This window comes from Vespula pensylvanica, chromosome 22, assembly GCF_014466175.1.
Source record: "Vespula pensylvanica isolate Volc-1 chromosome 22, ASM1446617v1, whole genome shotgun sequence".
NCBI lineage: Eukaryota > Metazoa > Arthropoda > Insecta > Hymenoptera > Vespidae > Vespula > Vespula pensylvanica.
Genome location: NC_057706.1, coordinates 2,371,963 through 2,397,649, shown reverse-complemented (window position 1 = coordinate 2,397,649; position 25,687 = coordinate 2,371,963). Strand labels below are relative to the sequence as shown.

Sequence of the window (25,687 nt, the reverse complement as noted above, 5' to 3'; positions counted from 1 at the left end):
AATATTAAATCTCAACTTAATGTTATCAAAATTTATCAAGAAACGTCATTTGCAATAAAATATTTATTAACCGATATAATAAATATCGATATTTCTAAAAACATTCAAATTAAGATTTAGTAATATTTCTTTTGGTAAAAACAGAAGCAGAGAATCTTCTGTTAATCCGGCGTTTAATATATTCGCTAGTACACTTATTGAGTAAATATTTAGGAAAAAAAAAAAAAAATGAACGTACAGAGGATTAATTAAAATGATGTAAAAAGAATATTGAAAGGCAAGAGACACAAACTTATATCTTAAAATGAAGTTACATATATCAGATATTGAATGTGAAGTCTTATTTTATTAATATTATCTCGATAATTTCAAAATTGAATAATTACTACAATGCTTGTAACTGATCAAGATTGATACAAAATACATAAACTTTCTTTTTAAGTTTTCCATTTGTAATAAATGAAATAATTGTTTATTCCATTACAGTAATGAACAAAATAAGCAAAAAGAATCATGAATGATATAAGATGCATTATGACAAAAAATATAATGAATACTACGTTAAATTCTTGGTACATCAATTGACTATCCTTTTTAAAAGACACAAAATGGTTTACAATGATGTATACATATTTTTTTTTTTTTTTTTTTTTTTTCTTTTTTTCCCCAAGGAGCGTACAAATTGTCTTTTTGTCATTCCAAAATATTCAATTATGTGTACAAGATAATATATTATTTACAATCTCAGTAAAATGTAAATAACATTTTTATGTTTCCTCTTTAAACTTATCATCTTCATATACAGAGAAGAAATAGAAAATGCTAAACAAAATCAAAGAAACAGTAGTTAATTAAACTTTATACCACGGCTAAAAAAACTGTATTATTTACTGAAGAAATTTTATTTAAATAATCTGGTTGTGCCGCTTTTAATACATTCACAAGTTTAAATTAACTCATTAAAGATCAATGATATATGACATTTCATGTATCATTTATTGAGACATTGGGTAAATCTTTTTAATCTTGCCATATCATCCATCATTACGCCTCAAATAATGTAAAAATATTAAAGCAAAAGTTGCATTCATGATAATAAGTGTAAATACTGAATTATTAATAGTAGTGTATAACACACCAACCATAAAGTTGCACATATTTATTCCATATTCTACTTTATACAGCTATAAATGATACACGAATCACCAATGACAAGAAAGTTCATTTTATCTTTTTTACATTATGCTTCGATTCATATTTTGATATTTTTATTAATGTAAATTATAGATCATACCTTTGATCATTCTAAATTCAATACGATGGTGTTTAAAATGTTTCCTCATAAAAATGCTTTAATTTTTCTATCCAGTAGTACAAATTCACTATACCATTTAATCCGTCGATAAAATTGATGTAAGGAATCAGAAAAGCAAATCGAATGAAATTCCTGAATGTGTAACATCAGTGATAAGTGTATAGGAGCACTCTAATGATGATCTGAATATAGAACCATACGATTCAGCATAAGTGTCAAGAAAGTATTGAACGATATTAGGTTTCGATGCTCTTTCTTATTACTGTATACAATAATCTCAGCTACATCAACCTTTCTGCATATAAATAAGCTAAAACATATTCTCCATGTAATGTGTGTGAGGCAACTATGTGGTTTATCCATAGTACTATAATTGGTCGAAAGAATGATGGACTAATGTCAAGGCATTAGAGTCAATATCTAAGATGGTAGCGCGGATGGCAATGGTTGAGCTTTATTCTCTCCTATCATGAAGTTTTAGGCACGCTCCTTTAATGCGATTATTTTTGCACTTCGACCATCCTGTACACATATACAGGGAATACTCATATATTTAGTAGAGAGATTGCGCATTGGAAGAGCGTGGTTTTTTGATTTTTTCCAAGTTTTTGATGACGAGATCATGTAATGAACAGTAGCGATTGCGGACTTCACACATTACAAGCCATAAACTCACATATTCTTTTTCATCTAATTCTTGGATCGCTCTTCTATAATCAATAATGTGTGGATATTTTGCAACTTTACTAACAATTTTTCCTCGAGAGATAAAATACCTGAGAGAACAAAAATAAAAAGACATATATATCTAGTTTTCATACAATTATAAAGACAGAAAATAAAGTAACACGCACCTAGAAATTTGATCAAAGAATGCAGCAGCCTCACTCTCTACAGATTGTATTTCTGCAAGCGTATCTTCTTGAATTGATACACCAAAATTATTACCGTCTTCAATTTTTGGAATCAAAAATGAAATCCACATTTTCAACTAAAAATTTAACGAAACCAAATTATTCAAATACAGACTAATGATTGAATCGTATTAATTAAAAAACTACAATCGTCTTGTCGTACCAGATTAGAATCCTCCAAGAGTTGTCTGATATATGGTTTTACCACATGAATTAATTCACATAAAGGTTTATTACATGGTACTGGTCCATTAGGAAGAATCATAACTTTGGTTCCGCTAGTTTCATCCACACTATTGTCCATTTTAATTTTTTTCGTAATAGGTCCATCTTCGGAATGATTAAGAACTATAGGGTCTGGAATGGGCACATTTAAGTCTTGATGAACATCTGTCAATTTGCGATTACGGAAACCAGGTGTTTCCAATAATTCATTTAATTTTACGATCTTCTCTGGGAATCCTGTTATTAATAGCTGTTCTGCCTGAATGACACATAAAGATTGTATACACGATATTACACATGTTGTACCAATTTTATACATATGTATTACTTGATTCGTTTTATATATTATATAGTAATTAATAACTGATTATCAAAATAATAAAAAAGTGATGTTTCCATATTTCAGTAAAAAAAAAAAAACGAATCAAGTTACTTACACACAATGGGTAAAAGAGGTTTACCTTAGTTTTAAGAGAATCCTTGTATTCTTGAACCTGTAAGATAAACTTAAAGGGTAAATGTGTGCACGTGATTCATTTAATACAGATTCAAAATAATATGTTCAAAATTTTTTTTACAATTAAATTGGTTGTCCTTAAATTTAATTTCATATACAAATAATTTATAATATTAAGATATATATTAAAATTACTACTATTACAAACATTAATGCAAACCTTTTTTGACTCATTGTTAATAAGATCTTGTCTTTCTGAAAACGAATCTTTTGACAGTATCGATTCATTTTTAGAAATGGATTGCAGCAGTGTTGGTATCATTTATTATAAATTTAAATGATTTATGCCTATTGTCGAAAATCTTTGTATATGTTATAAACTTAAATTTACAAAATTTATTACAAAAATACAAATTCACATGATGATAAAATAATTAAAAGTGAAAGGTTATAAAATCTTCATTTGTTTAGAAATTGTCAATAAATATCAGACTTCACAGGTATATAACAGTCACCTCAGAAAATGCTTTATTTTCTTTCTATGAAATAGCTGACTAATACGTATATAATGACAAAGCAATAAGGAACATACAAGTCTTAAACTTAACATATATTTTGTGTCTAAGTAAAACTTACAATTATTAAAGAAAAAATCAAATGAAATTTACTCGTATTTCTATAAACGAATGATCTTAACATACGATTATTATAAATGATTTTCTAACAAAGGTATGATTATATTCATTAACAGTATAATCGTTTATTTAGAGTTTTTGGTTCAATCTTTGGAATATCAACTTAAAGAACGACAAAGAATTATATCGTTTCATTAATATGTAATTATTTTAAATAAATTAGCTGTCATAAACTCGATAATAAAATTCTCATTTACTTATATCGCATAAAGGTTGAGCATTATTACAATGTATAGAAATGTATGCGAAATCGCGCGCGCGAGTACCTCGCACGAATACACGCACACGTGCTGTAAATACATATGCGAATACGAATCTACAGATACAACGAAATCATATACATTTGAGATAACAATTAATGTTTTATCGAACGATCAAGCATTGAATTAAATAAAGATTTCGACTAATTCTATCGATTAGATATTATAATAAATGAAAGAGTTATTTGAGTCAACATAAAGCCGGTGAATTAGACGACTTAACCTAAACACGTTAATAGTTCTGACGAATTAACGATAACGAAAATTTATCTCTTAATATTTTCTACGACGATAATAAAACGTTTTAAAGGAGTAAACAATTTACCTTTTCTGCTGTAGCATCCGCCATTATACGTTTTATAAAAAAAAAGCTTTATTAAGTACAATCACACTACTTCTTTGTTAAAACGTGCAACTTCAAACAGGAAGTGAGCCTACCTATACGTACTGCGACATCAAATGAGAATCTTTAATATTACTTGTCGTTAATGATTTGAAAACTGATCGTGGATAAGATGTTAAATTTTTTATTTGTATTTAGAATACGATACCACGTACAAATATGTAAGGAAAATGTACGCTTGTTGTATATAAAAGAAAATTCGATTATATAAAAATTCACAAAAAAGTATCTAGCCGTTTTTACGTACATACATAGTAAATTTTGAATGAATTTTTCTTCTTACGACCTGAGAGATAAAAATATAAAAGGATATTATTATTATTTCTAAAATGATTCATACTCTATATTTGGGATCAAAGGAAGTGGAATAATGTATGAAAAATTATTTAATTTTTGATATACGATTCGAAATTCAATATGTATATATATATATATTTAGTACATGGAAATAGTAAGTATATAAAAAAAGTAGATATATATAAAAAAAAAAAAATAGATATATAAAGAGTAAAAAAACCAAGCTGAATGATAATTGTTACATTATTGTTACAAAAGGGATCTGATGAAATAAATAAGTTATTATTCATGATTTACATTTCACACGTTAAATAGTTTATTTTCTAATTAAGTAACAACATGATAAATCAATTAAAAATTGTATGTACTCGTGACAAAGTATACCAATGAGTAAGATAATAAATCAGGACTCATGTAAGTTAATCATTTCAGATTTATTACTTACAAAATATTTTTAACTATTATTAATTACAATATATCCGCAAGAATGAAGTGGCAAATGAATAATTTGTATTGCAATACCTTCAGCTGCTTTATGTTAGATGTAAAGGAAACAATTAATTTGTATTTTATGACCAGAAACTAAGTATAATGATAAGAATAATTATAATAAACTTTGCTTATATAAATATATGTTAAACAGGGCTAGGTAAGTTTCTTGGCTTTCTGGTAAAGCGTGTCGACTACTTTTCCCATGCTGTGTATTGTTTCTAACGCAATTTCGTATGTTTTGTCACGAGGTGTATCTTCGAATACAATTAAAACTCCTTCTCCTTGATCAAGGACCCCTTTCAATTTTTTATCCAATATCATCTGCGACAACTTCTTTTCTACTTGTGCAAGAGGTAAAGATATGCATGAAGAAATATGACTCACCTAAAAGCAAGTTACCATAATTAGAATAGTTAACTATTTCAATAATAGATTTCTATCATTCATACAATATTGTACCTGTACACGAGAATAAGGTTCAACCAAACGACACAAATTCTGTTCTAACATAGCATCGTAAAGAGAACCTAGATGAGCACGCACAATTACGTCATCCTCCAATTCTTGTCGGTATTGTTTAACCGCTGTTTGAAAGTCAGCCAGAGAACGTCGATGGCTGGCTTCAGCAACAGCACGCATAGCATCCAAATCACGTCCAGCATATTTGACAGCTAATTTTCCAGACATAATAGATTGAACATCTTCGGGTGTACGCAACATGATCTTAGACAATAACATGTATTTCAATGCCGTTAATGCTTTAGGACTTTCAACACTATCATACCTATAATAGAATATATAATGAAATCATAAATATTAGATAAATTTATACAATTATTATTTATCATTGTCAAATCGTAATTATTAATTTGCACTAATACAAAAGTAATATAAATATTAACTAATTATTTTACCCTTCGAATGCTTCATAAAAGTACGAATAGGCAGTTTTAAAATCACGTTCATCAGCAGCGTGTAAAATTCCAGATTGTAGATCCAAAGCAGCCTGCATTTTTGGTGGACAATAAATTGCATTGGCAGTAGTTCTAGCACTAGTAAGGGCCGCCCTTGCTTTAGCTAAATTACTTAATGCATGATATGTTTTGCTCTCTAATAATTGAACCTCGACAAGCAATTGTTTGTCATCTAACTTTTTAAGTTCTTTGAGAAGAGCAGAACCCAATTGCAAAGCTTCACTGAACATGCCAGTATCGAAATAAAGAGCTATTAATCGTGCTTCTAATGATTGCCTTAAAAATGTCCTACGTTCTTCTTTTGCCCACTCTATACATTCTTTGCACAATTGTACCTAAATAAAGAAATTCTTTCGTCAGTATATAATCAACACACATATATATATATATATATATAATTTTACAAAATACATCGCCAATAAAGAAAATACGATGCACATTTGATCAAAGAACTAATAGAATTCAGCTTATATTTAAAGGGCTTTTTTAACCTAAACAAACTACATTAAACAATATTCTAAACGTCTCTCTATCATTAAAGTAACAGTTATCGACGATTACCTCTATACCAATTCCAGCCTCCAAGTCCAGGAAGAAGTCTACTAAAGATCTTACGAGCTTAGCAGCTTTGGCTTTGCTTATGAGACTAAGAAAGGGTCTAGTTGCTTTAATAAGTTCGGCTAACTCTTTTGCCTTGCCCTCTTTTTTATAAAGTTCACCAAGATGTAATATACCCTGCTCCTTGACCCTAATGCTTTCTTCGTCATCTTCGGCGAGACCGATATTAGGATCGGATACGATCTCATTTAGTAGAGAAATACCTTCGCTGCGATTTGTCATCGATACAGCTTGTGCCCGCTCAAACAACATTGCACCGGCCATCTCGAATCTTTATCTATTTTCAACAATACACGGATTACACAGCCGTCCTCCTTTTATTGTTTATTTATTTTCCTAGCGGAAAGTTGTAAAAATTACAAGACTCGATAATAAAGCAAGTCAAGACATAACACTGTGTGCAATCGCACACGCTCTCATGGAACACGGTTCGTTCACTTTCTGTTTTGTCACTCTTTTCATTGCTCGCTTGAGCTCCGGAACCACAAAACTCGTGTCATGCTGCTACGTGAGTCAATTGAATCTCTGTAGACACTATTTTTAGTTACATTCACTAGATAAAGTAAATATTTCATAAATTAATTTTCAAACAGATATTTTCAAATAGATCTTTATAAGATTATCCCGAAACGATCCCTTCTTTATTTCTTAGCGTTATTACGAAAAAAAAAGAGAAAGATTTTTAATGTTTCGTTAATACGATCTAATTGTCACTATTACGTTTTCATGCAAAAAGCCAATGAACATTCTCGTAAATCTGGTGTTTTTTCTTAGTTTTATAATTTTCTATCAGATTTTTGATTAATGATTTAATTATAATTTAATGGAATAATGAACGCTTTTTTTGAATTATTTCGATACTCGAAAATTTGCTATACTCTTTTTTCATTATTAAATATGTTCCTAATATAAACAACGATATGATAAACATTCGATAATAAAAGAAAAGTTACTCGTAGTAGCATTCGTTCTGAATGCTGATTCGAAGGATTTTAGAAAAGGGATTACGTGCTTGTATTGGACCAATTGTTTGGTCCATTTAAGATTTCATTTATATGAATTATATTTATAATATAAATTATAAATTAAACATTAGTTAATTATAAATTTACGATCATGCAGACTTTAAGAAATACAGTACGATCATTCCTTTCGAGTAAGTAACAAAAAGCATAAATAATCTAAGGTTATGTTTAAGGTTATGATTTAAGTTACGTTAATGTTTCAATGCGATAAATTGTAATATTCTTCTTTCGTTTAAATAGCAAATAACTCTGCTGTGATATTTATCCAAAGAAAAGGATTAAAAGTGTACAATCCACCTGTAAAAATTGAAAGTGAGTTCATTGTTACTAACCTTATATAAGTTTGTTCGCGTTAGTAAAATAACAAATATCGATGTATTTCTTTAAGATGTCGAATATCCTGAGAAAAATAAACTTAAAATTATGGAAAAAGTGCCGCAATATCCATCAAATTTACGTCCTTTTAAAATGCAAAAGAAGTTAAGACTTATGCGTGGACTAGAAACTATACACAATACTTTATTACATAAACAGTATGGAATTGTAGTAAGTTTATATCTAATGTAATGATAGGAAGAATTTAATATGTTGAATGATAAAAAATATTATTAAAACAGGCGGATAATAAAATTGTTTAAAACTTATGCCCATGTACGAATTACAGGCTACAGGAGGTGGAAGATTAAAATATGGTCATTTTGAAATGATACGCATGACACTTTTGCGTAATTTTGATTTTAATAATATATTTGCTATCTGGCGTGTTGATGCACCATGGCAGCCTGTTACTAAGAAGGTTGTATAAAAAAAGAAAAAACTTGGGTGTTATTTACTTACTACATATTACGCGATTAATACGATCGTCTTGTACAGAGCCAAGGTTCACGTATGGGAGCTGGTAAGGGATCAATAGATCATTACGTTACTCCGATTAAACCTGGAAGAGTAATTATAGAAGTTGGTGGAGATATACAATATTTTCAAGTGTGTAGTTATTTATTTATCTTATATTTAAAAGAGAGTAAAACACAAGTGTAATACTTAATATTGTTACATTCATTAGGTAGAGAAAGTATTAAAAGATATAGCGGCCAAATGTCCATTTAAAGCTATGGCTGTTAGCCAAGAAATATTAGATAAAATGGCGAAGAAAGAAAAACAAGAAGAGGAAAATAATTTGAATCCTTGGACGTGGAAATATATCATTCAGAATAATATCGGTGGTTGTCATAATTGGATATCGCCATTTGACAAATTATGGTACACTAAATATGTATAAATAAATAATATTAAATTTAAGTATACTTTTTAATTAAATATTACTTATTAATAAATCAGTTATATAGAATACGTAATAAATATTAATAAATAATAGCCGATATGTAAAATATCTTACCTTAGTAAACACGATTTGATAATTTAATGAAAGGAAGGGATTCGAAAAATATGTGAGTAATGAGTAACGAATAAATCATGGCAATGCAATTATGTTACAATTACAATATTTTATATATCTTTGATGATGGTTTGGTGGTAACAACAGGTAAATACTACATATTGTACATTGAGTAGGCGATAGTCGTACCTTATTGTTTAATTAGCGTATCGGCGACGCCGGCGCCGACGCCAACAACGCCGACGACGACGACGAAGCTGACGACGGTAATATGTCTTGTGGTGACAACAGCAATAACAACAACAGCAACAAAAACCTTTATAACAAGAACGGTAACGGCAACGATGTTTATGGTTATGACAAATGGGGATGTCGAAAACGATAGCTATAGCAATGATCTTATATTGCATGGGGATGATGACGATAATGATAATGAAAATGATGATGATGATGAGAATAGTAATAGTAATAATAATAATAATAATAATAATAATAATAATAATAATAATAATAATAATAATAATAATAATAATAATAGTAATAATAATAATTACAACAACAATAATAGTAATAAAATATCAGTAGACTAAATGTCGATAGGAAATATTAATATTTATGCCTGCGCTTGAACGAAATTTAATTGGATTTAAGATGTTCCTAACAAATCCTTAGATCTTACAGTCCGTTATCAAGGACGTGTGGCCGTCACCGTCGTTGTCATCATTGCGTCATTGTCGCTCCTGTTGTCATTGTCGCAATCGCAAGCGATAACGCGCTTTTGTTAAATACTTTATTCCGTATTTATTACATTTAACGTAGATAGGGTGACGTCGTGTCAAAGGAATGTGTGTGTATGTGTACGCAGACAGCATTACGATGATCATAAACTCTAATCAGCAAGAACTTAGTTACACCGAGAGGTATGACGCGCGATTTCACGTTCGGTGACCTTATAAATACATACATACATACATCCGTTAAACGTATTGGCCATTTAAATTGGCCACGGATATTCTTCGTGAACTCAGATAAGAATCGAAGCGTAGAAGAAGAGGAAGAGAAGGAGAAGGAGAAGGAGGACGATCGAAGAACGCGTGAAAAACGTGCATACTATGTTCCCGAACGTACGACGAGTAGAAAGAAAGGAACTTTTTGTTTCTATTAAAGCGCGTCAAAAGATCATATTGGAACGTTTATCATTTCGTCCGTGCTTTTTCTTTATTTTCTTTTTCTTTTTTTTTTTTTTCTTTTTTCTCTCGATAATTTTCGATCGTAGAATAAAGATCCGAACACGTGGAGCCATGTGCACGCGTAACTCTCGCCAAGTGTGACAAATAGTCGTCGTCACGTGACGTTCTCGTAAAATCTTAACAATCTAGATCATTCGTAAATAGATCTCATTGACGCACATTTTTACTGTTATCATTTAGCAAGAGCGCCAAAGTTTTCCTTTTGCGGAAAGGCGAGCGAGCCGATTTTAATAAATAAAGAAGAAGCGCGCGCGTCTCACTCTGCAGTCGATATGATTGATTCGTTTTCATTTCTTCATTGACAACGAGTCTTTCTCGCTTTATACAATAAAGCAATGTTGATGCATTCGGAACTTTCGCTGATCGATGGATCCGCCGTTCGCGACTCGAAGAAACGCATCATACGGCGAAAGGCAACGTAGATCGCGCGTTACGACGATTAATTGTTTATATATATATATATATATATATATATATATATATATATGTATATATAATAGTTACGCTATAAGACTAGATTCTCGGCGGGTTAACGTACGTTGTCTCGATTTCGGCACGGAATTTCTTATCCGTTGCACCATTAGAGATATATATTCCTAATGATCGTCATCTGATCGCGCACTTACAATTACATAGATAACGCGACGTAGATCACCGACGATCCTTGCGCGTGATAGATAGATACACAGGTTTTTGCGCGCGTTCGGTGGTTTCATCGGACGTCGTTGCCATTATCGTCGATTTTTATCACTATAATTCCACGCGACGTGCTAACACACAACTTACAGATACATACATACTTAGACACGTAGTCCTTAGACGCCTATTAAACATAGTTTTTTTTCGTTTTCTTCTTTTTTTTTTTCCTTTTCTTTTCTTTTCTTTATCCCTTTTTCCCGTTTCCGTCCCTCGGATCAAAAGATCGCATCACTTTTCTCTTTTTCTCTTCTTCGTTTCTTTTCTCTTTTTCTAATTTCTTTCTTTTTACTTTTTTCTTTTTTCTTTTTTTTTCTTTTTTTTTTTTTTACTTTTTATTTTTCCTTTAGTCGTATCGCATCGATACGTTTTTCCTTTTCAACGATCGGGAACAAAGAGAGAAGGCGCACGATCGAGTTCTCGCAAGGGAAACGACGAATTCGCGAAGAAGAAGAAGAGGAAGAACGTGTGTTGAGGGTGGAGGGTGAAGGGTGGGAGAAGAGGAGAGGGTGGAGCAAGGTTCCGAAGGGAATGTGCGTACTGTGCGTGTCCTTCGTTCGAAATTATTGAAAGGGAACTTTCAAGGCCAGCGGGGAAAGGGAGCGAAAAATGGAGAGAAAAATGGCGTGCGTGCGATAGCTCTCGTCTTCGTTACCTAGCACGCACGCAGAATCCGATATGGAAAGGACGAATTACGATCGAAGGGCTCGCGCTAGGACCCTTACGATCTTACGTAGTATATATATATATATCATATATGTATGTATGCTCTTCGCTCGCTACGGCCATATATAAATGTAAAGTTAAATCTGTAAGTCCGTAATTAATAATCTGCGCTATCGCGATATATATATATATATATATAATATAATATATATATGTACACAGTCTTACAAAGCAAAATTTACAAATATTACGACGCACCATCGGTTCGAATAAATATACGTGTTTTTCGACGCGGAACGCAACCAGAGATTTCCGATAGTTTCGATCGCGACGGTCATCTCGACCTCTGACCCAATCCGAGCAGGAAGACTATTTTTCGCCGACTCTTATATCGATATCGAGATAGGTGTGGGTAGGGGAATGGGGTGATATTTTCTAATGGAAAAAGTAAAGATTTCAAGTTAACGGTTAAGATAAAATATACGATAAGAAACGAATAAGAGCAGATCCAGTGTATTGATCCAAGAGAAAAAATGAACACGAAGATAAGAAAGGTGTGATATGTAATAAAAATGAGAAGATAGGTAGATGAGAGAGAAGATCAAAATCGAGATCGGAACATCGGATCGAAGTCTTCTCGTCGGACTGTACTGCTGGGAAAGCAAGAGTAGCGAAAACCAGCAATTTGGTGCCCCGCGAATGACAAAGGTAAAGGGTGTCCGCAAAAATACGGGCAGGCTGGGGGTTGGGGTTGGGGTTGGGGTTGGGAGAAAGTGGGGTAGTTGTAGGAAAAAGGCTTGAGCGAGAGATCGAGAAGATATACGGGGGCGAGAACGGTGGTAAGGATGAGTCGATCGATCCGTCAAGATCGTAGGAGCATCGATATCATAAGGATAATTATAATTAGCGTATAATATCCTCTTTTGGATCGACCTACCACCCCATCGATCACCGGCAGTCGGATAAAGCCTCTGTATCTGTCGTGTCCTCTATTCGCGTGTACATACGTAGTACGTGTACCTATTATGTAGTATGTGTAAGTGTAACGTGTTCAGTCTTCGTGTTTGTGTTTTCCGCGCGTGTACCTGTATTTGTCTTTACGCATGCTCTTGACGTGCTGCTAGGAAGCTGACTAGATTATTAGTCTAGAATACGAAACGTTCGGGTCATCTCCGATGTGCAAAGCTCCATCAGCGCGCGGGCGAGCTTCTTAATCGGTGTCAAACGTCGAGCTACCCCGTCTCGTCAATGTACGTATCTTTCGACACTAATTGACGAGAGGAAGCGCTCGAAGATCGGAAGAATGGAGGACGACGTGAGGACCCCGGAGCTTCGTATAGACGTTGACTACTACGGTCGACCTTCGAAGAGGTCGGACTCTTCTACCTAGGCGTTCGATTCCTTCAAATTGTCGAAGTACTGCATGATCTGGTTATAATCCATACCGAGATTAAGGTCTTCGAGTGCGACGGACTCCTCCTGCTCCTGGGAAGACGATGAGGACGCCGTCGAGGAGGAGGAGGAGGAACTGTTGGAGGACGGTGACGTGGAGGGCGGGGAGGTCGACGATGAGGCAATGGTCGGGGTGGAAGCGTTCACAGAGGATGCGACGGCCGACGTTGAGAACGAGGAGAACATAGGATTTCCGACTATCGTCGCCCTTTTCACCTCTCTAGACCTTGCCTCTTTCGAGTAAGGATTCTGTTGTTGTTGTTGTTGTTGTTGTTGCTGTTGTTGTTGTTTGTCGTCGGGATTGACTAACTCAACGAACTCCTCCTCTTCCTCGCCATTCTCCTTTGGGCTGTTCGCTCTGCCTTTGCCGTGTTGCTGCGTCGTTAGCGGCTTAACAACGTTATTCTGTTGGAGTTGCTTGTTTGCATTGTGCCGATGATTCGCGTGATGTCCGGACGCGCTACCACCGCTGGACGCACGATGACGATGCTTTCTAGGCGTTTCTGGCAGCCTAACGATCACTCCGGTGTTTCTATGCGGTGGTACAGGCGGCTTGTAATCCTCGTTTCCATTATTATTACCATTTATGGGAGCGGCTGTCACGGCGGCGGCTGTCGTCGACGCGGCTACCACGCTCGAATTCGCTGATACTCCGTGGGGTGGCAAAGGCGGTGGTACGTCCTCGTTACTGTGATAAAGAATCAAACTCGTTATTAGACCCAGATCAGATGCGAAATTGTCAGATTTATCAGGGTGGATTAAGCAAATAATTACTCGTTACGCGTAGTCACTAGCATCGAGCCTGCCGTGGACACGCTAGGTGCAGTCACGTTGTTAACCGCTACGGGCTTAATCGGCGCGGACTTTACCGCGAAACTATTCCGTGGCAATTTATCCCTTTTGCAATAGGTCGTGCTATCGATGGGACCTGTATTGTTCGATCGTTGAACAGCCGATGGAAGTTCGATATGATTTGGATTGTCGAAACAAGTACCTAATTCCGGTGTGTCTACCTCGACGTCACCGGCCAAAGGATTGCTGGTCACGTGTACCTGAAGTAATCGCGTAAGTGAAATGAATCGAACGAATCAATACACATTGTAAAGTCGATGAATCAAGATTCCGAAAACTGAAGGAATTAATGTCCGTTGAGATACCTGTTGAGGACCACAAGCGGCACGTTCGAGGGTGGCCCGTCCCAACCAAACCCAATCGTGCGCGTTGGTCGTCGATTCCCTGGGAGGTCTTCTACCCGAAGCGAGTTGATTGGCTGCTGCCCTGGCCCTAGCAGCACCGGAGAGAACAGGGAGAGCACCTCCGGTCAGCGGAGAATCCGATGATTGAGGCTTGAACTTGCTCGCGTAGACGACGCAGGAGACGACGAAGACAACGATCGCGAAGCAAAAGGCCGCCAGCAGGACGTACATGCCGATCTCGAGTGGACTCATGCGGGATCCGCCGTGATGCCGTATCCCGACACCGCCCATTCCTCCTGAAGACATGCCATTAGCTATAGCCGTGAGGTGCTGCCGCGCCTGCACCAAAGGCTCGTGCTCGTGCTCGTTCTCGTCTTTCAGCGGTAACCCTTTGCACAGAAAACAAAGAGACAGAAAGAGAGAGGGCAAGAGTGAGAAAAGAAGCCGCCACTAATCGCGCTCTACCGCGTGATACCGGACACCTTGCGGTCGGCCATGCCCAACGATCGTTCCGATGAGTTTTCTCAATGCATGCACATATTCGAATTATCCTCTCGTTTCATCGAACGCTGGAACTACGAGCCCAAGCAAAACAACGAAGAAGTCGAGCGAATCTCTTGCCTTTTTCTTTTCTTTTCTTTCTTTCTTTTTTTTTTTTTTTCTTTTCTTTATCCTTTTTCTTTCTTCGAAGCGAGGGACGAACGGAAGGGGAAAGAAGAAAAGGGATGAAGGCAAAAGGAAGAAGAGTATAAAGTAGTGTAGAAACGAAAGAAGGAAAAGTGCTGAACCTAATGCTCTCCAGTCATGTCTTTCAGTAGGAAACATGAAAAGACGAGTGCAAAGCGGAGAAATCATAAGGCGAAATAAAAGAAGCGCTGAATTGAAAGATCGAAAAGAAGTCTGTTGGCAAAGGGGTACAGAACCTATTTACCGATAAGAATGTCATGGAGATCCGGCGCCACATCGCCCCGATTCTTCCTTTCTCGATGATGATGCGAACCAACGGTGCCACCGCCGTCGTTTTGCACGAATTCCGGTCGATTTGCAAGGTCACTCGAGGAGAAATCTACTTCGACGTTGGCCGATGCACTCGCCAGGGAAGCGACCGCCGCTCTTTGAGAAGCTTTGCCTGATCTTCTACCGGAAAGACGACAGGCGTCTGCCAATTGAAGGCTGACCCTCAAAAGATCGCCCCTTCCCTCGCCTACGGCGATTACTCGGGGATGATGCGAAGCCACCATTGGCGCGAAAGCTACCACTTCCGGATCTAGACTTTCAACGAGCAAATGATAATCGCTTACAGCGATCTCCCTCAAAGGTGTGCGAGATCCGTCGGAGAACTCTACGTCTATATCTAATAGACCTTCCTGTTAAACGATTAGGAATTATACGTTCAAAGTTATCGATCGATTTCGATTAAACGGACTAAAAAGAGATCGTATTAAAATCCTGATAAATCTTACCTGATATTGCGCTGTCAATCTTCTGGTAACCGATGTTTCGGCGACGTAACCATTCTCGATAGCCGTGTCCGGACTGATGCTCAATTGAAGACCCGAGACGACCCTCACCGTTAATCGAGAAACCGAAACTCGATCGTTCCCAACACGGACTTCCTTGGCGCCGATCACGCGACCGGTGATGGGTGAAAGAACCTGGACTTCCGTTCTCCCGACGCTTCGACCTTGAACGATTCTACCCTGCAGGAGTGTGGCTATTCTCGGGTCGGACACACGAAGCATACTGACGACCAGATCGGTTACTCGTAACCAAGTACGGCGATTAACGAAATAGGACACCCTGCCGGAATCGTGATCGGTCGCGAGGAATCTCGCGTGGACTTCGATAGGACTTTGTTGAAAACGCAATCGACAATTCGTCGGTGGATTTCTGTCGATCGAATTGATAGTGTCCCAACCGTGATCGTTGCCACGGAAACGTTCTTCCTGCTCGTCCTCCTCCAATACGATATCTGGGTCCTCCACGTCCATCGACGTGTCTTCCATTGAATCTTCCAATTCCGTTGCCACGGCACTTCTCTTCTTCGTCCTAGCCGCGTTCTTAGAATCGTTCCTCGATAAATTCGTTCCGTTTAAGCTACGCTTGCTTTTCGCGCCCATAGCGTGTTCCTCCGGTACCTTCCATCCCTTTATCTGACTCAATCTCGTATCTCCTACCGTCACTTCCAATGGAAATTCTGGCATCCAAACGGTGAACTTTGCTAAGCCGGTATATGTACCGTATTTAACCAAAACCGAGGCGTTACTTGATCCACGAATTTCCGAGCCATCGACGTAGACGCTGCTACACGAAGAGGATACCTAAAGAGTGGATAAGGAAGTAGTAGGGGTGAAAAAAAGATGAGTGATTCGCTTTTTGATATCGTCAACTTGTCTGATCGGGAGAGAACGAAAAAGCGATATCACACGGTTCATTGGCTTTCATAGAATGCTTCAATTGATAGTATTGCGATATAAAACGGACGTTTCCTATATCGACGATATCGGACATCTCGATAACGGCAGCATTAATAAGAGCATTTACCTTAAGTACACTTTCGTCCTCGGAATGACAGGAGGATTGCAAGGTGACGTCGGCCACGGTGCCGGCTTGACTGACGATGAAAACCTTCATCCCCTGTGACACTTGCCGTCCCGTCAACACAGCCGTATTCATCACCTCCCAGTTCTGAAAGGAGAGTCTCGACGATTATTCGAGCTCGTTCGATGGCTTGGTACAACGAGGATGTCGATCGATTAAACGTGATCGAACTGGGTAATCTAGTAAGTGAAATGTACGTAAACGTTATCGAGAATAAGCAGACGAAATTCGTAGGAAATGGGGATTTATGAAGCGAGTTGCATTCAATGGTTCATGTTGAATGACCGAAAATATCCGTCTACGGAGATAGACTGTCCATGATTTTCTACACGCGGAACAAAAAGAGAAAAAGAAAGAAAGAGAGAGAGAGAGAGAGAGAGAGAGAAAGAGAGAAAGCACGCTCGAGTCCTACGATTATGTATGCACATAGATACGGAGGCTCGTACCTTCCAGTTCGCCAACGAGTGCCTCGGTTAGTCCGCGGGAAGGAAGAGAAAGGAGAGAAAGGAGAGGAGAAGAGAGGAAAGGGAACAAGCTGGTCCGGTATACGATGCAGCCATTTCCAAGTTGGCTTCCGTACGGTCTGGCCTTTGGAAGTAACATCAAACGACTCGGATATTGCAACGAGGGAATTTAAATCTCTGACCTCGCATAGTATCCTATCCTCTTCTATTTATATAGACTATATGTATTATATAGACGCTACATAAAGATATATATATATATATATACACACATACACATACATATATATATATATATGTATATATCTCTATTGTACATACAAGTTGGTAGATATGTTAGCCTAAAGTTATAGATATAGATGTTCGTCTGACTCAACTCTAAAACAGCGATTCACGTTTACGTTCCGTTATCGCGTAAAAAGGTGGCAGATCGTTCAAGTACTACCTACGATGTACCTGTGGATCTTCGACCATTTCTTTCTTTCTTTCTTTCTTTCTTTCTTTCTTTCTTCCTTCCTTCCTTCCTTCTTTCCTTTCTTCCTCTCTTTCTCTCTCTCTTTTTCTTTTCTTATTTCTCTCTCTCTGTCTCTCGCGCACGAGCACGCTCATGTTTCTCGAACATAGCTCGGGGCATATCGTATCGAGATCGAATCGAACTTGAAACGTACGCGATAAAGTGGTGGAACGACTTTTCCACTCGAACTTCGCACTCATAGATAAGTAGGTATAGCAGCAAAAATTCTTGGCGTCCGTTCGAAAAGCTTTTAAAACTTAAAAACAAGATAAGTTATATATATATATATATACATACATACAGACATATATATATATATATATATATATATATATATATATATATACACAAAAAAGGAAAGAAAAAAAAGGAAAGACACGTTGAAGTAAATGGTCGAGCGACCGCCGCGCGAATCGTCCTTTTCTTGCTGATTCATCGAAGGTAAAGTGTTCTTTAGGCTAATTTAGTTTCCGCTGGTCTGAGTTCAAGGCAGAAGCTGGAAGATATCCGTGTGCTGGAGTTAAACGAGACGGACGAAGAAATATAAGCGAATTCGTGCTCTGTCGAGAGAGAAAGAGAGAGAGAGAGAGAGAGAAAAAGCGAGAGAGAGAGAGAGAGAGAGAGAGAGAGAGAGAAAGAGCGAGAGAGTGATAAAGGAAAACGGAGGACGAGGAGGTCTCCTTTAATTAAAAACTTCGTTCCTCCATCTCCTGGAAGGAACGGCAATTAGTACGGCGGATAATCAAGAAGCTTGGAATTTCTGACAACTCTGGTGCGCGCGAACGCGGATGCTGCACGGGCGCGAGATGCTTTCAAAGGAATATGTAAACGGATTAATTCATTACGTCAGTTAGCAGTCCTCCCGAAGCTTTACGAATTCATGCCCTTCGACATAACCCAACGACAACGACAACGACAACAACGGCGACGACAACGACGACGACGTCGTCGTCGTCGTCGTCGTCCAGTTTAACCGTTCGACAGAAAATAGGTGCGATCGATAGTCCTAGATATCGCTTCGATAGAGTGACCGTATTGGTTTCCTAGGCTTGAAGCTAGAAAGGTTGGAAAAGCGTGACGGAAAGTGTCCGCCCGGGTGTTCGAATAGAGAAACAGGGAAAGAGAGAGATAGAAAAAGAGAGAGAAAAATAGACCAGAGAGAGAGAGAGAGAGAGACAAAGAAAAAGAGTGAGAGAAACAGAGATAGAAGATAAAAGACTCGTTCGTTTCGCGCGACGCTTCGCAAAGGCGTTACGGAACGCGCAATGGCATCCTAAACGTTTCTCAGTTAGCTTTAGAAATTTCCTCCCGGTAGTACGTTTCGTTTAGATTTTTGTTTGTTTGTTTATCTTCTTTTCTTTTCTTTTTTCTCCAAAGGAATTATTCTTTACTCCTGCTACAAAGAAAGAAAAATGTAAAGAGGAAGAGAGAAAGAGAGAGAATGAGTGAGAAATGGATAAATCGAAATGATCGACCAATCGGTTGGTACTGAACTATACAAAGTAGTAAAACTCAATCACGTATTCCACGTGGCCGGCACGAAAAGGAGAGGTAGAGGCTACCCCGTAACAACACGCTACTTTCGTATGCGATTCTATTCTTCAACGTTCGTTACCATGGAAAATCATCGATTCGATATATTTCCACGAGCAGGGGAAAGATCCTTCTCGATTTACGTTGTCGCTCGGGGACGTTCGCGGCCGCGAACGTGAGCTACCTCGTAAACAAGGAATCAACGAGGTGAAAAAAGCGCGAGAAATATGGGGGAGAGACTGGTGAAGGAGTATCGTTGGCTTTTACGTATGTATTTTTCTTTTTTTTTTCCCTTCTCTCTTTCCCTCTGTTTTTATTATTATTATTATTATTATTATTATTATTATTATTTTCCTTTTCATGCTTTTATTTCTTTTTTCTTTCTTTTTTTTATATATGAAAAAGGTAGAATAACGACATTGTCACAAAGGAATAGTCGGTCTCTTTGAAGAGGTAGGTATGTGATAACATGACCGTGGATCTTCGAATTGTAAAAAATATCGTTGGTACTGTATATAATAGAGAGTACGAGAGAGAGTGAGAGAGAAAGAGAGAGAGAGAGTGAGAGGAAAGAATACAAAGGCTAGAAGGAAAAGACGATGGCGAAGGGAAGGAAGGAAGGAGGTAAAGGAGAAAGGAAGAAAAGCCGAGAAAATAGTGGAAGATGGCGTTTGCTCGGTGGGCTAAAGAAAGCATTATCCTTCGTCGTCTCTCACGGACTTTCCTATCGCTTCCGACTTCTTCTCTCCTCTTTCTATCCCTTTCCTCCACCTCCTCCTCCTCCTCCTTCTCCTCCTTCTCCTTTTTCTTTTTCTTCTCGGTAAGACTCTTGTGAAACTGGAGACTGGTCGAACGAGTTGGGGAGAGCGATTCTTCGTGTGGCCTTTTACGCCAGCACGTACGTCGGTATCGATCCTCGCCCAGCTAGGAGGTTATCGGCGTTAGCGGATTCTTTTCTACGGGATTTCCATCGGGGAACGCGAGAAGAAGGAAAAGAGGAGATGTAGCGCTGAGGGAGAAAGAAAAAGAGAAAGAGAGAGAGAGAGAGAGAGAGAGAGAGAGAGAGAGGTGGCTATGGAGGAGGAAATGGAGGAGGAGATGGAGGATATGAAGAAAGAGGAAGAGGAGGTGGTGGAGGAGGAAGAGGAGGAGAAAAAGAAAGGAGGTGTTGGTAGGTGGAGCGTAGGAGCGGCCGAAGATCGAGGCGGTGTCGAGGAATGGCGCGCTTGATATTGGCTCTTTTTCTCTCTCTCTCTTTCTCTCTCTTCCTTTTTTGCTCTCTACCACGAAATTTGCATCTCTCATTCTCTCTCTCTCTCTCTCTCTCTCTCTCTTTCTCCAATCCCCTTACTCCTTTTCTTCGCTCCTGGTTTTTCGTCAGTTCCCCAATTCAACATCCAACTGATCGGCGCTCACGTCCAACTCTTTTTCGTTTTCAGGAAAGCCGAGCACGCGTGGCGTCGAGGACGCTTCGAAACGGATTTCAGAGCCGTTTATCGGACTTTTCCGTGGTACGGTAAGAAAAAGAGGAGAGGCGAGTTAGATGTGACTGAGGGGAGGGAAATAAGAAAAAAAAAAAAAAAAAAAAAGAAAGGAAAAGACAAAAAATAGAAAGTTACTCACCTTGGAGATGGGCAAGACCGCTTGTATGTCGTCCTTTTGTATCTCGAGACGTGCCTGCAGCTTCCGCCTCTCGACTACGTGTCGAAAGGCGGAAAGTCTTTCGTTATCGTGGTGATGATGATGCTGCATTTGTCGTTGCTGTAACCGTTGCTGTGGATGATCGATACCGGGTAACTGGGAACCGTTTTCCTCCTCTCCCTCGAACGCGTAACGAACGCTCCAGACAATCCTTCCGCCGTCCCAGTTGCCACCAATGCCCTCCTCGCTTGCTTCCAATAGCATCGTCAATATTTCTTCGGCGGATCTGAAGAAAGTACCGAGAAGATATCGTCTCTTAGTTTCTCTCTCTCTCTCTCTTACTACTACTACTACTACTACTACTACTACTACTATTACTATTACTATTACTACTACTATTTAAGGAGACATCCTTTTCTCTTACGTTCAGACAACCGACGTTAGCTTCTTTCGCGACTATTCGACTTTAGATCTTATCTGGCAAAAAGCCTTTCCTCTCTTTCTCTCTCTCTCTTTTTCTCTCTTTCTCTTTACTACGAGATTTGTAATACCTATATAAGAAAATCTTTCTTACGTGCATTCTAGCTTCAACGACGGAAATAAACTATCACAGACAGGATGTTCTTTACGTTTGAAGAAAACATTCACTGTCAGTTCGATAATAATTTTCTTTTCAATCCGTACTACAGTCTTACATACCTAATACCAAGATTATATATACGCAACGGGACCCTTCATATTTTCTTTATATATTGAATGACACATGCGGAATAATCTTTTGCTATTTCGTTTGTTTGATCATACAAAATTCAAGAAGAGTTTTCGATACTTTTGACATCTCTGATCGTCTAGACATTTTTCCAATATATTCGAACTACACGTGTGGTAAGAAGAGAGGGGTGGAGTAGAAGAACGTTGAAACGAATGCATTCCGACCTCCGCAGACATCCGGTTGGTAGGTATATTGACAAAAGTTCGTTATCGTAAGTTCGATGGCTCGTTCAGGGCACGTAGGGCGTGTCCCTTTGAATTTTCGAGCGCTACCCTCCTCTCTCTTTCTCTCTTACACACTTACGAACGCTAACAGGGGATTTAAAGTTCGAAGAAAACAAAAAAAAAAGAAAAAAAAAAAAAAGAAAAGAGAATAGAAACTTTGCTCGAGTATTTCCTACGAACTCGCGCGATGATTCTTTAAAGGAATCTCTGAACGAGTTTTTCTCTGTTCTTTTTTCTTTTTTTTTTAAATATTTGATAAAGTAGAGAAAAAAAAAATATAAACAGAAACAAGAATGGGAAATGAAAAGAGAGAAAAAGAGAAAAAACAAAAAAAACAAAAATGGAGATCGATCGAAGAAAGTAGACTTTGAATTCTCTGTTATTTACGAGCAATTGGATGCAATGATCCTCGAGCGTTCTAAGATCAAAGTTGTGCTGTTTCTCTAATGCGGGCAAAAAATGATGGCTCGTTTGAAATTTTTCTTCGCAATGAAGGTCTCTCCGCGATACGAAAAGTGGCTCGTCGCGGTTTATGCATTATACATATGCGTGCTTATAAACACGTAGACATTATACATACATGTATTATTTGCGTACGCACGCATGCGCGCATACACACACACACACACACATACACACATATAGATACACATAGAGACACGTAACATACGTATACATACGTATAAACATATACGAAGATGTCTGGCCTCACGAACTCATCTTGTTAATGCGTCTTTGTACGACGCATTGCGTTTATTACCGAAGTATACAAGAGGACGAGAGTCAAGGACGATCATCTCTATTATATTTTTCTAAATCTATCGTTCCTCCTCCTTCTTTCTGTCTCTTCCAAAAAAAAAAAAAAAAAAAAAATAAAACATTCGAGTTATCGAATTACATGGAATCGTTTATTGGCTTTCGTTGGCATTTATTTTCGTCGCGTTTCTTTTTTCTCGTTAAATATCACACCTTTTACTTCGGGAAGAAAAAGTGACATGGTGTACCGAAAGAAGAGAGAGAGAGAGAGAGAGAGAGAAGAGAAATTGTAATTATCGTGCATCCACGAGGAAAGATTGCACGTCTTAGTCGTTAACTTTCGACGACACTTAAAAAGAGCTAGGTATATTACCTTAAAGAGAAAAAAACGAAAGAGATAAAGATAAAAATAGAAGAAGAAGAAGAAGAAGAAGAAGAAGAAGAAGAAGAGTTGGAGAGATCGGAGAGTTGATGCAGGGATAGATAAGAACGATTTCCAAGGTGGCACGTTATCAAAGACACGGATCTCTGTTGCGTGTTGGCTGTTCTATCCATATCCCAATCGGCTATTCGGTCTCTCGACAAACGAATCGTCGATTTCACGAAAGCCGAACTCTCGGGGTTTGCGGAAAACGAATGAGAGAGAACGAAGATGAAGAGAGAGAAAGATCGAGAGAGACACTCAGAAACAGATAGAGAAACAGAGATAAACGAGTGGAAGAAGGGGAAGAAATCAAAGCGGAGCATCGCGAGGTTACGAGTGATAGCAAAATCGTTTTCCTTTTGCTCGACTATTCACTATCTCTCTTTCTCCCTCTCTCTCTCTCTCTCTCTCTCTCTTTCTCTCTTTCTCTCTCAATTTTATCTGCAATTCGTGCTATGGGTATATAAGGACCGACAGGCATTCTGTGCACTTAGCACGTTCGATATCACGATCGTTCAGCATCAAATTATCCCTACGTTAGCCAATAAGAAGAGAGAAATAAAGAGATAGAGATATGGGTAAGAAAGGATCCTTGTTGGTGCTGGTGTGCGTAGTCCTTTTCGTTTATTTGTGCGAGACGAATGCGTATCCTTTGGAAGAAGCTGGGGAAGAGATCGTGGCAACGAATAGACAAGTCAGGGCGAATAAAGTAAAGGATGATTCTAACAGCGATTCGTCCAGTTCCGAAGAGAAGACGGTCGTCGTTGATCCTGGTAAAGTTACGAGGTCGCTTACGGAGGATGTAAGCTCGGAATCGTCGGAGGAAGAGAAAGCTAATACCAAAACGGGTAGGATGGTTTTGGAGAGACAAGTGCGTTCTTCTAAGAGAAGGAAAGACAAAAAGAACGACGACGACAACGACGACGACGACGACGATGACGATAAAGACGATAGTAGTAGTAGCAGTAGTAGCAGCAGCAGTAGCAGTAGCAGTAGTAGTAGCTCATCCAGCGACGATGATGACAAGAATAAGGATAAAGACGATGACGATAACAGTGACGATGACAACGATAAGAAACGCAGGAAATCGAGAAAGAAGAAGAGGAAAGATTGCGACGACGACGATGATGACGATGACGATGACGACGATGACGATAATAATCATCGAAAACATAGAAGAGAAGTATCTCTTAAAACGATGGCGGAGAAGGACAAATCTTTACTACTCGATATGGGAAAAGTATTCTCTTTGGAATCGTCATCGAAGCATCGTCGGGTGGCTCGATTTTCAAGGAAAACGAAGAAGAAGCTCAACGGTTGCAATCCTAACACCATCTTACACGAGAAGAATACAAAATTGCAAGAGAGTACGAGCACGAGCTTACCGTATATCGTTTAAAATCTTACGATGTAAAATACGATATCAAGGGGATATCTCTTTCTGGCAAAAGTCTTATCGAAAAGTGGAAATTGATAAAGAAATAAAACGAAAAGGGCTTCTATCCTTCCATTAGATTTTTCCCTCCATTTTTACATTTTCGGTCATCATACCGATCTAAAACGAGCGGGTCTTCCGTTCCGAGAAATATCTTGGACGTACTTACGCGCTTGGCATTCTTGAAGCGTTCTCCTTTCGCCTTGCCGTGAAAGTGGCCGCCGTATTTTTCGCGTTTATGTCCACGTCGACGATCCAATCGGGGCTGCTGGATGAGGCATCGAGGATTTTCACACCGGACTTTACTCGTGCTCTAAAACAAAGAAGACGATATACATATATTTATATATATTTATATATATATATATATATATATATATATATACACATATAAACATCATAATCGATATATATATATAGAGTCACTATCCACATCTGCAATTATAATTTCTTTCTTTTACCGTTCGGCACTATCCGGAATAATACAAATTTTATCGTCAGCGATAAACTTCAACGTTTTAAAAGCTTATGAACGAGAACGAACGATATATTATCGTTATTATACCGCAGAATTAATTTTGTTAATATTTCTTCTTTCTTTCGTTGGGAATCATAAAAAAAAAAAGAAATAATGGTGAGTATATCAACTTTATTATTTCGTTATTGAATTTGTTTGTTATAATTCTCTCTCTCTTTCTCTCTCTCTCTCTCTCTCTCTCTCTCTCTCTCTCTCTCTCTCTCTCTCTCTCTCCCCCCGTTTAGTTTTATTCAAGATCAAAAGAAAATATATCTATCAACCGTGCTTGTCTGCATATTTTTCAATCTCTTTTCGTTCGCCACTGCAACGAATAATACGATTTTTCGAAGAATCGTTTGCGATGACGTTTAAAATTTTTAAATCCTACGAACGAGAACGAACGAGACGTTATCCTCGTTATTCCGCTAACAGAGCTAATTTTTGTAAATCCCCTTTGTTGAGAATCATAAAAAAA

At 37.8% G+C, this 25,687-nt stretch overlaps 4 protein-coding genes across 7 annotated transcripts in view; 1 reads left to right on the top strand and 3 right to left on the bottom strand.

The window, feature by feature from the left end:
* Window positions 1–319: 319 nt before the first annotated feature.
* LOC122636507 (proteasome activator complex subunit 3) lies at window positions 320–4,323 on the bottom strand. The gene is made up of 5 exons (XM_043827779.1): window positions 4,192–4,323; window positions 2,916–2,948; window positions 2,393–2,713; window positions 2,170–2,306; window positions 320–2,091 (listed from the first exon to the last, which is right to left on the bottom strand). Exons 1-5 carry the CDS (start codon window positions 4,213–4,215, stop codon window positions 1,869–1,871), a joined length of 738 nt encoding a protein of 245 aa, XP_043683714.1. The 5' UTR covers window positions 4,216–4,323; the 3' UTR covers window positions 320–1,868.
* A 658-nt stretch (window positions 4,324–4,981) lies between these two features.
* LOC122636539 (26S proteasome non-ATPase regulatory subunit 11) lies at window positions 4,982–7,142 on the bottom strand. Its single transcript, XM_043827872.1, has 4 exons — window positions 6,594–7,142; window positions 5,973–6,367; window positions 5,518–5,842; window positions 4,982–5,442 (listed from the first exon to the last, which is right to left on the bottom strand). The coding sequence occupies exons 1-4, from the start codon at window positions 6,912–6,914 to the stop codon at window positions 5,212–5,214; spliced, it is 1,272 nt and encodes a 423-aa protein (XP_043683807.1). The 5' UTR covers window positions 6,915–7,142; the 3' UTR covers window positions 4,982–5,211.
* A 411-nt stretch (window positions 7,143–7,553) lies between these two features.
* LOC122636543 (39S ribosomal protein L16, mitochondrial) lies at window positions 7,554–9,049 on the top strand. Its single transcript, XM_043827878.1, has 6 exons — window positions 7,554–7,806; window positions 7,916–7,987; window positions 8,064–8,221; window positions 8,340–8,471; window positions 8,549–8,659; window positions 8,739–9,049. The coding sequence occupies exons 1-6, from the start codon at window positions 7,767–7,769 to the stop codon at window positions 8,952–8,954; spliced, it is 729 nt and encodes a 242-aa protein (XP_043683813.1). The 5' UTR covers window positions 7,554–7,766; the 3' UTR covers window positions 8,955–9,049.
* A 111-nt stretch (window positions 9,050–9,160) lies between these two features.
* LOC122636531 (transmembrane protein 132C) overlaps window positions 9,161–25,687 on the bottom strand; it is a 90,472-nt gene continuing 73,945 nt past the window's right edge. For 3 of the 4 annotated variants that reach the window (XM_043827842.1, XM_043827844.1, XM_043827845.1), the window contains exons 3-10: window positions 24,865–25,008; window positions 21,067–21,370; window positions 16,876–17,019; window positions 15,795–16,652; window positions 15,263–15,698; window positions 14,293–14,720; window positions 13,910–14,187; window positions 9,161–13,823 (exon numbers count right to left, since the gene is read on the bottom strand). In XM_043827842.1, coding sequence (XP_043683777.1) covers window positions 13,070–13,823; window positions 13,910–14,187; window positions 14,293–14,720; window positions 15,263–15,698; window positions 15,795–16,652; window positions 16,876–17,019; window positions 21,067–21,370; window positions 24,865–25,008 — 3,346 coding nt within the window. In that variant the 3' untranslated portion in view covers window positions 9,161–13,069. The remainder of the gene's footprint in view (window positions 13,824–13,909; window positions 14,188–14,292; window positions 14,721–15,262; window positions 15,699–15,794; window positions 16,653–16,875; window positions 17,020–21,066; window positions 21,371–24,864; window positions 25,009–25,687) is intronic. The other variant, XM_043827843.1, reaches the window with a different exon arrangement.

Coding starts and splice junctions, on each gene's coding strand:
- LOC122636539 (XM_043827872.1), bottom strand. CDS start 6,914: ATGGCCGGTGCAATGTTGTTTGAGCGGGCACAAGCTGTATCGATGACA. Junction 6,368..6,593: donor AGGCTGGAATTGGTATAGAG/GTAATCGTCGAT, acceptor TTCTTTATTTAG/GTACAATTGTGCAAAGAATG. Junction 5,443..5,517: donor AACCTTATTCTCGTGTACAG/GTACAATATTGT, acceptor ACTTGCTTTTAG/GTGAGTCATATTTCTTCATG.
- LOC122636543 (XM_043827878.1), top strand. CDS start 7,767: ATGCAGACTTTAAGAAATACAGTACGATCATTCCTTTCGA. Junction 7,807..7,915: donor AGTACGATCATTCCTTTCGA/GTAAGTAACAAA, acceptor TCGTTTAAATAG/CAAATAACTCTGCTGTGATA. Junction 8,222..8,339: donor ATAAACAGTATGGAATTGTA/GTAAGTTTATAT, acceptor TACGAATTACAG/GCTACAGGAGGTGGAAGATT.
- LOC122636507 (XM_043827779.1), bottom strand. CDS start 4,215: ATGGCGGATGCTACAGCAGAAAAG. Junction 2,714..2,915: donor AGGATTCTCTTAAAACTAAG/GTAAACCTCTTT, acceptor TGTGTCATTCAG/GCAGAACAGCTATTAATAAC. Junction 2,092..2,169: donor TTCTTTGATCAAATTTCTAG/GTGCGTGTTACT, acceptor TTGTTCTCTCAG/GTATTTTATCTCTCGAGGAA.